The sequence below is a fragment of the Eschrichtius robustus genome, chromosome 12 (genome assembly GCF_028021215.1).
Source record: "Eschrichtius robustus isolate mEscRob2 chromosome 12, mEscRob2.pri, whole genome shotgun sequence".
NCBI classification, from domain to species: domain Eukaryota; kingdom Metazoa; phylum Chordata; class Mammalia; order Artiodactyla; family Eschrichtiidae; genus Eschrichtius; species Eschrichtius robustus.
In genome coordinates, this window is record NC_090835.1 from 54,591,785 (window position 1) to 54,605,268 (window position 13,484).

The 13,484-nt window shown below is 45.1% G+C and overlaps 1 protein-coding gene across 1 annotated transcript in view; it reads right to left on the minus strand.

Annotated features, from left to right (window-relative positions):
* The window catches only part of TGFBR2 (transforming growth factor beta receptor 2), a 95,562-nt gene that overhangs the window by 51,069 nt on the left and 31,009 nt on the right, over window positions 1-13,484 (minus strand). Inside the window, exons 2-3 of the mRNA XM_068559412.1 lie at window positions 9,104-9,272; window positions 5,146-5,336 (exon numbers count right to left, since the gene is read on the minus strand). Of these exons, the coding sequence (XP_068415513.1) occupies window positions 5,146-5,336; window positions 9,104-9,272 (360 nt within the window). The remainder of the gene's footprint in view (window positions 1-5,145; window positions 5,337-9,103; window positions 9,273-13,484) is intronic.

The window sequence follows — 13,484 nt, forward strand, 5'->3', positions numbered from 1 at the left end:
AAAATAAAGATCTACATTTAAAGAGTAAATCTTGTGGCTCAACTTTTTTTCCCTCACATATTTAAGAAAAATGTAAGATGTAAGTAATCATTATCCGTTGTTTGTAGATCAGAAATCGACAAGAACAGAGTGCTGTCCTGATAAAAATACCACACAGAACACTCCAGAGAGCTTTTGTGTTCACCATCTTATTTGACTTGGAGTAGAAAAATAAAAATTGCTTCAAGAGTTTTCCCACATTATAAACCTGATCAAGGAGGTGAAAGACTTATATGCTGAGAACTATAAAACATTAATAAAGGAAACTGAAGGTGATTCAAAGAAATGGAAAGATAACCCATGCTCTTGGATTGGAAAAATTAATATTGTTAAAATGGCAATACTACTCAAAGCAATCGACAGATTTAATGCAATCCCTATAAAATTACCCATGACATTTTTCACAGAACTAAAACAAATAATCCTAAAATCCATATGGAACCATAAAATACCCAGGATCGCCTAAGCAATCCTGAAGAAAAAGAACAAAGCAGAAGGCATAACCCTCCCAGACTTCAGACAATGCTACAAAGCTACAGTAATCAAAACAGCATGGTATTGGCACAGAAAGAGACATACAGATCAATGGAACAGAATAGAGAGCCTAGAAAAAAAAACCCACACACCTACAGTCAATTAATCTTTGACAAAGAAGGCCAGAAAACGGGAAAAAGTCTCTTCAGCAAGTGGTGCTGAGAAAGTTAGACAGTTGCATGTAAATCAATGAAGTTAGAACGCACACTCTCACCGTACACAAAAATAAAATCAAAATGGTTTAAAGACTGAAACATAAGACGTGACACCATAAAACTCCTAGAAGAGATCACAGGCAAAAAATTCTTTGACATAAATTGTACCAACGTTTTCTTAGGTCAGTCTCCCAAGGCAATAGAAATAAAAACAAAAATAAACAAATGGGACCTAATCAAACTTACAAGCTTTTGCACAGCAAAGGAAACCATAAACAAAACGAAAAAACCTACAGAATGGGAGAAAACATTTGCAAATTATGCGACTGACAAGGGCTTAATTGCCAAAATATACCACCAGCTCATACAACTCAACAACAAAAAAACAACCCAATCGAAAAATGGGCAGAAGACCTAAATAGACATTTCTCCAAAGAAGACATACAGATGGCCAACAGGCACACGAAAAGATGCTCAACATCGCTAATTATTAGAGAACTGCAAATCAAAACTACAATGAGGTACTACCTCACACCAGTCAGAATGCCCATCATTAAAAAGTCTACAAATAACAAATGCTGGAGAGAGTGTGGAGAAAAGGGAACCCTCCCACACCGTTGGTGGGAATGTAAATTGGTGCAGTGTAGAAAACAGTATGGAACTTCCTCAGAAAACTAAAAATAGAATTACCATGTGATATAGCAATCCCACTCCTGGGCATATATCCAGATAAAACCATAATTCAAAAAAGATACATGCACCCTTATGTTCACAGCAGCACTATTCACAATAGCCAAGACATGGAAACAACCTAAATGTCCATCAACAGATGACTGGATAAAGAAGATGTGGTACGTATATACAATGGAATACTACTCAGCCAGAAAAAAGAACGAAATAACGCCATTTGCAGCAACATGGATTGAACCAGAGATTATCATACTAAGTGAAGTAAGTCAGAAAAAGAAAGACAAATACCATATGATATCACTTATATGTGGAATCTAAAATATGACACAAATGAACCTATCTATGCAACAGAAACAGAGTCACAGACATAGAGAACAGACTGGTGGTTGCCAAGAGGGAGGGAGTTGGGGGAGGGATTGACTGGGAGGCTGGAATTAGCAGATGTAAACTTTTATATATAGAATGCATAAACAACAAGGTCCTACTATATAGCACAGAGAACTATATTCAATATCCTACGAGACCCAGCAATCCCACTACTGGGCATATACCCAGAGAAAATTATAACTCAAAAAGACACATGCACTCCAATGTTCATTGCAGCACTATTTACAACAGCCAGGTCATAGAAGCAACCTAAATGCCCAACAACAGATGAATGGATAAAGAAGATGTGGTACATATATACAATGGAATATTAGTCATAAAAAGGAATGAAATTGGGTCACTTGTAGAGATGTGGATGGACCTAGGGACTGTCATACAGAGTCAAGTAAGTCAGAAAGAGAAAAACAAATATCGTATATTAACACATATATGTGGAATCTAGAAAAATGGTACAGATGAACCTGTTTGCAAGGCAGAAACAGAGACACAGAAGTAGAGAACAAACATATGGACACCAAGGGGGGAAAGTGGGGGTGGGATGAATTGGGAGATTGGGATTGACATATATATACTAACTAATATGTATAAAATAGATAACTAATGAGAACCTGCTGTATAGCACAGGGAACTCCACTTCGCTGTACAGTAGAAACTAACACAACATTGTAAAACAACTATACCCCAATTTTAAAAAAAATCCCATGATAAACCACAATGGAAAAGAATATATTAAAAAATGTGTGTATATATATATATATATATACATACACACACACACATATGTTCATAACTGAGTCACTTTACTGTACATCAGTAATTAACACAACATTGTGAGTCAATTATACTTCAATTAAAAAAAAAGTTTTCATTCCTTAATGTAAAGAAGAGATGGTGGCAATAAGAGAAATGGACCCCAAAGTGTTCTTCCTAATACCTGATGTTGTAGGGGAGGAAAATATCCCCCTACAACAAATAGAGAGAAGAGAGATGGTTATTTTTAAGCATACTCCCTGGAGTATTTTAGAAGACTCTGAAATCACTCAAATATCTGAGTCATCAGCTGTGCTGGATTTCTTGAGTTGTACAATGAGAAACCACCTTTATGCTGATTATCTCACCTCATAAAGAAACAAACAGTCTGATAATGAATAAGAGGGAAAACATGAATGTGGGCCCATGATTATCACATGAGTTGAAAATACACTGAAAACTGAAGTCATAAATACCTTAAGAGCTTATAGTAATATACATATATATAAAATATATCCAACTTGCAAGCCATTTATCAACTTTTGTCCCCTTTGAATGAAATAAATTTTTCCAGTGTGGATAAGCCAGTATGCAAAAGGAGAGAAAAATTTCATAGATGGTGATAAACATGTCTGGATATTCCACTATTAGGGATTAATTCCTTTGGCTTAGCCTGGGCCTTGTTTTTAAAGGTGAAGTACTTGGGGAAGGTTAACGTGGTAAACCAGGATATCAAGGTTACCATGTTTTAGTGTGATTTAATCTAGTTACAATGTCCCTCCTAACTCAAATTACATAAGGAAAATGAGAGACATGGAGTGCTTGTAGGACGAAAATACAGAAGAGGGGAGTGATTTTGGAAAGTGTTGCGCTGACAAGATGTACATGCCTGCCTTTGTACACTGAGAACCTGGCACAGGTGGGGAGTGGAACAGGAAGGGAGGGAAACTGGCTGAAGGACACACGGAGAGAAAGAGGTGGGTTTGCACTGCCCATGAGCACCGTACACAAAGCATGAGACTCATCACTTTCCATAGTCGGGACGCACACAGTAGCAGGGATAGTGTGTCGACCCAGCACTTGTGTTCCAAAAGGATTTTTTATTGAATTGGACCTATTTGGGGCTAAAATAACCTTTCCCCATGCTGAATTTATATTCCTAAAACCAAGAGAATATTATTTGCATCATCAGCCTGGAAAAATTAAAAGGCTTATAATCTCCAGTGCTGGAGAAAGTAGATGGAAATTCATATGCTTATATTATCTTCTGGGGGAGGAGAACAATTTCACAGTGGCTATCCAAATTTAAAATGTGCATACCTCTGATCTGGAAATTTCATTTCTAGAAATCTGTCTTGCAGAAATACTAGCACAAATGTATAAGATGTTTTAACAAAGACAGTCAATGTAGCATTAAGTGGAAAACTGGAGACACCTAAAATAAGCTACCAACTTATTTGGGAATAAGTTAAGAATGGTTAAGTCACTCATAGAAGATATGCCATATTATGCAATTCTGGACAACAATTAAAAGGTGTACAATATATCTACCTATATTGCTTGTTTAGAAGAGAAGTAAAAGAGGGTAGGTGAAAAAAACATATTGCCAGGTAATATTTATAGTATGATCAACTATTTGTATGGAAAGATGGATGAGTGGGTGCAATGAATGGTTGGACAGATGGACAGATAGATGGACAGACAGATATACAGATGGATGGTGGATGGATGGACAGATGGACTGGTGTTTGAGTGGATGGGCAGATGGACAGATACATGGATAGATGAACAGAGAGATGGATGGACAGATGGACAGATAGATGAATGGATGCATAGACAGATGGAGAGATGGATGGGCAGATGGAGAGATGGAAAAGTGGGTGGATGGATGGATGGGCAGATGGATGATGGATGGGCAGATGGATGGATGGGCAGATAGAAGATGGGAGGGAAGGTAGGAGGGAGAGAGGGAGGGATAATATTGGGTTGGCCAAAAAGTTCGTTTGGCTTTTTGTGGAAGATGTTACAGAACCCGAACGAACTTTTTGGCCAACACAATATGCATGATGGATAGAGACAAGTGTGCATCCAACAGGCTATCATTACTGAGGTTAATGTACTTTCCCCTTCAGACAAATCCTAGGAGTATGTACACACAACAACCTGAGTTAAAGCAAGTCTCCCTCCTGAATCATACAGCCTCCTCCCAACTCTGGACCAGTCGTTCTCCAACTTGAGCTGCCTCAGAATCACCCTGGGCCTGCACCCAGAGTTCCTGGTTCCACAGTCAGGGGTGGCACCCCGGAGTCTGCATTTCTAACAAGTTCTCAGGTGATGCCACTGCTGCTGTTCCAGGCACTGCGCTTTGAGAACCACTGCTCTGGGTGACACAAACTATTTCTCAGTGACAAATCATCATGTGGGCCCCGGGAGCCAGATTTGATACAGACCAGAGCCAACCCTGCTACCCCTTAAGCCCCTCTTTCCAGCAGGTGAAGGGGGCCTGGTCCCCAGTGTGAGCCCACCCTCCAGCACCCGCCAGGAAGGGATGTGCCCTGAGCCTGCAGACCATCCCGAGAGGAACACTCACCTTCGGAGAAGATGATGTGGTCGTTGCACTCTTCGGAGCTGCAGGAACACATGAAGAAAGTCTCTCCAGACCCCTTTTTTTCCTTCATAATACACTCTGGAGAAGCAGCGTCGTCAAGGACAAATCCATGGTAGGCGATCTTGGGGTCATGGCAGACCGTCTCCAGCGTGATGTTCTCATCATTCTTTCTCCTGGGGTACAGAGAAGGAGGGGGTGAGTGTGGTCCCACAGGGAAGCAGTCTGGGCTGTATCTCCATCAGGACATTGTTTCTAACAGCAGCGCTGCCTCCTGTTCTCCATCACTTACAGGTTGTCCCGTCATGTCCTGTGCTTTTCCACGCACTTCAGTTTTTCCTTTGCTTATCTCAGAACCCACTTAGGATCATAACGTGAGGGCTTTCCTTGGAGACAAACCTGTGAGAGAACTTTACACGTTATGCCTTAATTAAATCATTAAAGGGAGGGCGTGGGGAAACAGGAGATCGCTAGGTCCCCGGGGTGACTCCAAACCTTCCATCCTGACCGCACTGTGAAGCTAGCATTGCATCTCTAGTTTGTTGGACAGAACCTAGCTAAATATTACTCAGTCATAAAAAGAACAAAATTTTGCCACTTGCAGCAACATGGATGGACTTGGGGGGCATTATGCTAAGTTAAATAAGTCAGACAGAGAAAGACAAATAGTATATGATATCACTTATATGTGGGATCTAAAAGATACAACTAGTGAATGTAACAAAACAGAAGGAGACTCACAGAGAACAAACTAGTGGTTACCAGTGGGGAGGTGGGGAGAGTGGGAGGTACCAACTGTTGGGTATAAGACAAGCTCAAGGATGGGAATATAGGCAATATTTTGTAATAACTACAAATGGAACATTATCTTTAAAGATTGTATAAAAAATTAAAAAGTAATAAATTTTGAAAACAAAACCTAAAAAAAAAAACCCAAAACCCCTACCTATCCTTAACCCCAAGCTATTGGAAGGTCTTGGCAAAAACAGTGGCCATGAAACAAAAGGACCTCCCTCCCTGCCCCCATAGCTGTGTGCCCGCCTGTGTAGGTGGGGGTTTGTGTTTGGTTTTGGTAACAAAATGAAGCCATGCTGAGTCCTCCGGGATCCCAGGGAAAAGCACGGTGTCCCTGCCTTGTGAAGCCTCCAGAGGTCCCGGGATGGGACAAGGAAGAAACTGTGAGCCACGAAGGAAAGCTGCTCTGCAGCCCTGGGGCAGCTCTTTCAGAGCCCCCTGCCTTCCACCCACCGCTGCCTATAGAACTGGAATCAGAGGGAGGAAACCCAACCACAGTACTTGAGGCTCCATAAGGCCCTCAACTGCTTCCTCCACTCAGTGCTGTAACGGGGTCTCCCAGACAGGCAGGGCCCACTGTGCAAAACATCTGTGGGTACACTGGAGCACAGAAAGGGAGGATACAGTGAAATAAATACAGACTTCTTCGTCCTGCTACTGAAGAGGCTGTCCATATCTGCGACAAAAGAACCCCAGTTATGAAAATTAATTTTGGTTCCAAAATATTTCTATCCTTGAAAAGGACTTAAGCATTTCACGTGGTAAGAGTACACAACTGGCATTAGTTCAGTGAATGAATGAATCAGCGAGTGAATGAAAAGAACACTACAACCGATCATGGGAGAGTACCACCACAGAGAGCAGAGTCTTTTATTCCCCCACTGGGCTATTCCCAGGATAGCCTGGTGTCCGAGTGTGCGTGCCCCGGTCGCAGACTCTGAGGCTGTGAGATCTCTTGGATCCCTGTGCAGGAGCTCTAGGGAGATTCCCCTGCGGGGACCAAAGGCAGCAATGCTGCACGGAGCGGGGAGGGGGTCGCGATGAGGCTTCTGCTGACCTGTGGGCAGCTGGGGGCTGGGATGGCCCATCAGAGCTGTCCCAAGCTGAGGCAAAGCGGTCAGGCGTTTGGGCCGCTGCAGCAACCAGTCCTGGGATGCTGGCTGCTGGTACAGAGAGGCTGAACCTGCCGGACTCCAGTGAAGCAGCTCGGGGAGCGGAGGGGAGGAGCACCCCTGGAGGGCTTGGGGTGACCCCTCAGCCCAGGGTGAGCGCCTCAGCGCTGCCTGGGCGGGGGTGCAGGACAACATCCCTGGCGCCTCCCTCTCTCCACATCCAAATGTGTCGTTGCCCAGAAAGGTAAAAATAACGTTCACTGTATTTAATCTTCAGGGCTGAGACACAGAGGGCACGGAGAGGCTTCCCCACATGCCCGCATCTTCTGAGACAGCAAAGCTTCAGTGCCAGGGACGCGTGATTCACACTCCACCCCTTGGACTTGTACTGGGGTAGGGAAACTACCTTTAATGAAAAGAGCCTGTTTGGGTGCAGAAGTATGTTCTCACCTCCAGTGGATATTTAAGTAAAGACAGTCAGCAGAAAACAGAAAGGAAGAGGAGCCTGGGGTCACCTGGTCTGGGGTCTGAGGCTTCCTGCCCCAAACCTGACAAGTGGTCCTCCGTCCTCTCTTGAACTTGGTCTGACTCTTCCAGAGAAGGAAGCCTGTCCCACTGGCAGGAAACCACGACTGAGAAAATGTTTCAGCTGATCCTGAGTACAAGTCTGTCTGTCCCCTTGTAAATGCTGCGGGTCTCCTTCTGTCCTGCAGAGTTCTGCACAACAAGTTTACTGTATTTTCCACTTGAGAGCCCTTCAGATCTCTCAACAGAGCCCACATCCTCTTTACTGGACTAGCCGTGGCCAACTGCCCCCACCCGCCCTCAGATGGCACGCTTCTGAACCTCTGATCACACTCGTGCCTCTGCTCCGAACACCATCTCTGTCAAAATCCCTGTTTCAAAAGCACCGCTCAGAGCTGGACACAAGTGCAGCTGGCAGGTATGGCAAGCTGCCGTGACAGATCTTTGCTGTTAACATTCCTTTAGTTCTTAAGAACCTAATTCATGTCCTGGTACGTAGGGAAATGTGCCAGGGTTTCAGATTTATCATCAAGGCTGAGTATAAACGGTCTGGAGAAAGTCTCAAAAGACGCCTTCCAAAAGGAGCGGGCAAGATATCTGGGTTTACATTCTCATTTGCAAATGGCCAGGAGACACAGAGGTTACTTTAAAAAAATAGCTGATAAATTGAAACCATCAGAATAAGGCTTCAAAATGTTATATTTCATTAATGAATGTGTAGTTTTTTATAAAATAAGGACTCTCTTAATGATCTCTATTTTTTTTTTTTTTAATCTCTGGCTCATACTCCCAATTCATAACTATGAGTTAATCAAATGATTCATGAGCACCCACTGTGTATGTGTATGTGTATGTGTGTGTGTGTGTGTCTGTGTGTGTGCATGCCTGGCAAGACGGGAGGATGAGGGTGGGAGGGAGGGAGGGAGGGAGAGGGACAGGGAGGGGAAAAGGGAGGGGGGAAGGAGGGGAAGGGGGGGGAGGGAGGGGAGGGAGGGGTGGAGAGAGGGAGGGAGAGAAGGGAATCTGCTCCCAGAGGAAGACGCCGTGTTTGGCCCAGCAGTGGTGTGAGGCACTGGCCAAGGCTTCTGACTAAGGAATAGGTTGTCTCCTGATGCCGAGTCGCTTCCCCCATTTTTGACAAGTGCGTCCCTCTTGCAACAGCCCACCTTTCATCTCCACGAAACAGGACTGAGTTTGCGTCAGAAGAACAAAGCTCCTGGCGTCACTACGGGGATCCCAAGGGGTCTCAATTAAATGACTAGTAAGTGGCAAATCCCTCTCCTGGACACAAGGAATGGTTTCCAGACTTATAAATAGTAAAGGTGCATGTGTGTATTTGAAAATGTACAGAGTATCTCTAGAAATTACACTGAACGACTGAAAAGGAGATGGTCCAAAGGGAAGGGAACGGGACAGATGTCGAAGTTTCGGGCATGGAGACACGTGACTACGTACCACGAACGCACACTGCGTATAAAAGGGGAAAGAAAGGTGTTACAGGGCAGCCTTACCAGACAGCCACGCAGACCTCTTGCGGCTTCTCACAGATGGCCGTGATGCTGCAGTTGCTCCAGCAGGACTTCTGGTTGTCACAGGTGGACAATCTCACATCACAGAATTTACACAACTGCGGCAACTTGACGGCACCATTGTCGTCAGTGACCATCATGTCACTGTTAACTGGGAGGGAAAAGAGATGCATTACGTGATTAACCAACATAATCAGCTGCCAGTGGATTCCTGATACGATGCAATTTCAAATGAACCTGGTGTCAGAAGCATGAATGCGGAGAAAGGCCACATAATGCCTCCACATCAGGTTAGAATTTTGTAATGAAAGCCAGGGCAGGGTGGAGATGGTTGGGGTGGAGGAGGTTTGGTAACTTCTTGCCTTTGTCAGTGATCGTCATAAGGCACTCTTTCTACAAAAGCCTCCCCATTCAATCCAGAGACAGAGGTTGCGTCGCCCCACTGCATGGCGCTGGGTGCTGGGGAACGTACCCTTAAGGAAATTATAGTTTAGCTGGTGGATGGGCACGAAAACAGACCGGGGCAGGGCAACCCAAAATAAAGAGAGGCACGGAAGACATGGGAGCCAGACGAGAGTCACCGCCTCATGGGCAGAGAGGGGTCACGAGGAGCAGAGCTGTGACGGGGGGGAAAGGGGGTCGGCCAGCTCGGAGGAGACCCTGGGGGTGAGGGGGGACTTTGCCATCGCTTTCCTGACCTACACCCGACAGAGCTATCGGGGCCTTCTTTGCAAGAGCCTGGCTCTGCTTCCTGTTGCCTTGAGCCAACTCAGTTGATAAAGTGTGTCTCCTTGACACACACACACAGGTGAGGCCTGGAGTCCCACAGGTGAGTGCCAGCAAGCTCCACCTCAAGGGTCTGCTGTCGGCAACCTCTCTGACCTCATCCCTCCCACCGCCACCAGCCACCCTCTTATTCTTCACTCACTACCTTTTAAGACACACGGGCCTTTCCTGGAAGAAGCCAAGCTCCTGCCTTCCTCAGGCCTTTCCCTTGCTGTACCCTTTGCCTGCCTTCTTGTCACCTTCCTGATCTCTGGTTACATGTCACCTCTTCATCCTAAAGCAGCCCACAAGGAACCAACATAGGGTTTTGTTTAATCTTCTGCACAATCTCCATCACTCACTGGCTTCTGCTCCAACCACCAAAATGCAAGCTCCATGAGGCCTTCTCTGCCTTGTTTCCACACTGCTTCTCCAGGGCCAAGAAGAGGGGCTGTCACATAGAAGACATCCAAACAAACGTACTGAATCAATGGTGACTAGCTAATACACGAAGGAATGAACACAAGAAATTCACATCTGGCCTTGGCGCCAGGTGGGAAGGGACAGAGAGTTTCCTCCCTCCCCTTGCGGGAGTGTGATGGTACACGCAATATTCACTCACATTCACCAGTAACACACTGAAGACAAACTGTCCTTGGCAACACATGTCTGCATGCTGAGACGCGCTAAAAAGGTGTAACACCCCTTCCCTCTTTTTTTCCTCAATGAGATCCTTTTCCATTGGCAATGGTGGTAACTAAAGGCATGAGTTTGGAGAGTGAGACCAGGCTATTGTCAACAAACGTGAACTCAAAGACACTTCTTTGCTAGACTAGGAAAGATTAAGCACCCAGACAGCAGGGGGCACTAGACCAGACTCCATCAGGAGTGCGGGAGGGTGCTTCTCCCAGGGTCACCATTGGAAAGGCCTGAGCAAATCCTCCTCGTCCTCTTCTGTGTTAAGGACGCTCCAGCCTAAGTCCGGATGCACAGCTTCCAAGACCTCCCATGGCCGCTCCCTGCCCATGAATTCTAGTTTCTGTCACCGACACTTTGCCACGCAGACGTCTTTGTCGCTTGGGCATAGCACCTGTTTCCTGGGTCTCTAAAAATATAAACCTATATAAATTTAAGATTTGCTTTCTTGTGGTACATTAAATATAGAAGCAAAAAAATAAACCCATTCATCCCTCTCAGGCCTCAAGTTCATTTCAGGAAGTGTATTTTTAGGTAACAAACTATTTTGAAATTCTCAATGTCTCCCAAACCAAGAGCTCTAACTAAGCTTAGCTAAAAATACAGGCCACAATGCTCTCTGAATCTTGTGTTCCATTTGGGACCAAAACAACAATGAATATATATATATTTTCTACAATGGTTAGATTTGGATCCATTTGTGAAACAGCTAATTTAACCCTTCAGGCTTCCCTACAAGACATGGGCAAGGCAAAACAAAACAAAAAAAAAGCTAGGCCATGTTCTGTTTATTTGATTTTTTTAATAGAGTAGTTTCAGACAAACATCTATTTGCTGGTTAGAAAGCTTTGTTTTTAAATATAAAATCAAGCCTCCAAGACGTGGAATTCAGCCTTCCAGCATTTTAGGATTTTAGCCTCTATTAGTGGTTATCAACTTTGGGGCCGTGTTGGAGTCCATCACTTAGGGCGCTTTAAAAACTCATGAAGCAGCCCCACCCCCCGGACATGCTGATTTAATTATTCTGGAGGGTGGCCTGGGCACCAGGTCTTTTAGAAGCTGCTCAGACAATTCTCGATTCTCACGTGCAACCAAGGCTGAGACCCTGACCTGGAATTAGTTGGAAACGACATAACTGGCACAAAACAAATCAGCACAAAAATACCCTCCCTGCCCCCAACACACAAACACATATATAATGTATGTGACAGTGGTGGGGTAGCCCCTCAATAAAGCTGGAAGATGTTTCCTTGTGAAAAACACACACCTAAAGCCACGTGATTAGCACTTTGACACACTGCTGATGGAAAGGAGTCCTTCCCTGGGCTGGCGGATCCTTTTCTAACAAAAGCTAAGAAGTGTGACAAAAGTGGCAGAGTCAGGAGTGATGGGAGAGAAAAAAACCAGATGTGACTGGTGCTGGGAGCTGCAGCGGCAACCACAGAGGTGTTGACAAGTGCAAGTGCTTCAGATCTGATGCCTGCAAAACACAATCCACAGAGAAGAGACAAAAAAAAAGGGTCATCAAAAAAAAGAAAGAAGAGAGAAAGAAGAAGAAAGAGGGTCCAGTAGGCTGCAGGGCTCAGAGGGCCGGGAGACAGGCAGATGTACAGCCCTCCTGCCAGATGGAGAGGCCAAAAAAGAGAAATCTCACGGCTGAATTCTGGGGGAAAGGCAAAAGGACAACTTGACTCCACACTTGGAGGCACAGGCATGTGGAGGGAGGGGGACGCATACAACAGAACTTGTCCATATTAAGCACCTACTATGTGCTAGTCAAGGTGCTAAGTTATCACATAGAGCCTCCTGAGTACCCAGTGAGGGGGCCCCATTTTTCCCTTTGTTACAGTAACAGCTACCGGTGCTAAGGTGAGCAGACTTTGTAGCTTGACCAGCTTTTTTTTTAATTGGAAAAGTTCGAAAGCCCTGACACAGGGCATAGTCACTGCCATGCCCCCACCCCCACCAGGCACTCCCTACTAGCGGACCCAGGAGGCTCCTGATCTGGATGATTCCACCAGCAAATAGCATCCAGGCTCCGCTTAAGGCCAGTGTTGTCCTTTGTGAAAGGTGCAGTGGTGGGATAGAGAGGTAAGTGCAGGAGCATGGCTCCCTTCACCTTTACTGGGGGTCACCTAATCTTGATAAAGGCTTTAAGTGCTCACTTTGGGGCAAGGGGACAGAGAGAAATGCATACAAGCTTTTGCTCTTGGCTTCAGAGGCTGGTTCACAGATTCCCTGAAAGCCCATAGCCCCAGGTGAAGAATCTGAGGCCCACCCCGGAGTCCTCGCAGGTCACTGAGAACATGCTGGATAGTTCAAGGCTAATCAGAGTGGGGGGCAGGGCCAGTGGGGCAGAATGTGGGGGGGATGGTGATTCACTCCACTTAGAACTGCCTCTTGTGCATTCCAGTCCACAGAAAAAGCTACTGTCATAGCAAACAACATCGTATGCTTAATACACAATTTTTGTGAAGCCAAAGGAATGAAGAGTTAATGCATGCACGTAAGTAGCCAGGGACAAAGATATTCCTCTAAACAACAGCATAACAAACACCACCTAATGAACCCTATAGCCAACCCCAAACAACTTCAAAATTCCTTCCAACGCAGGTTGGAAAATTACTCTCCTAAGTGTCTTCAGTTAAGATGATCTCATATTAAGGTGTATTTTCCTACCTAGGGACGCTCTGTGAGCAACTGACCATCGTCAGGGAATTTTCTACCTATAACAGGTAAATGAGCTCTTCATAACATTCTCCAGAATGAGAAGATCTCTCACCTGGAAAGCCATCCAGTAAAGGAAGTGAATGAGGGCGGCCTCCGCCAGCATATGACAGTATCACATGGCCCATCACATGTCACTTCTCTTCAAACAGACCCATGAGTAATAGCAAGACCT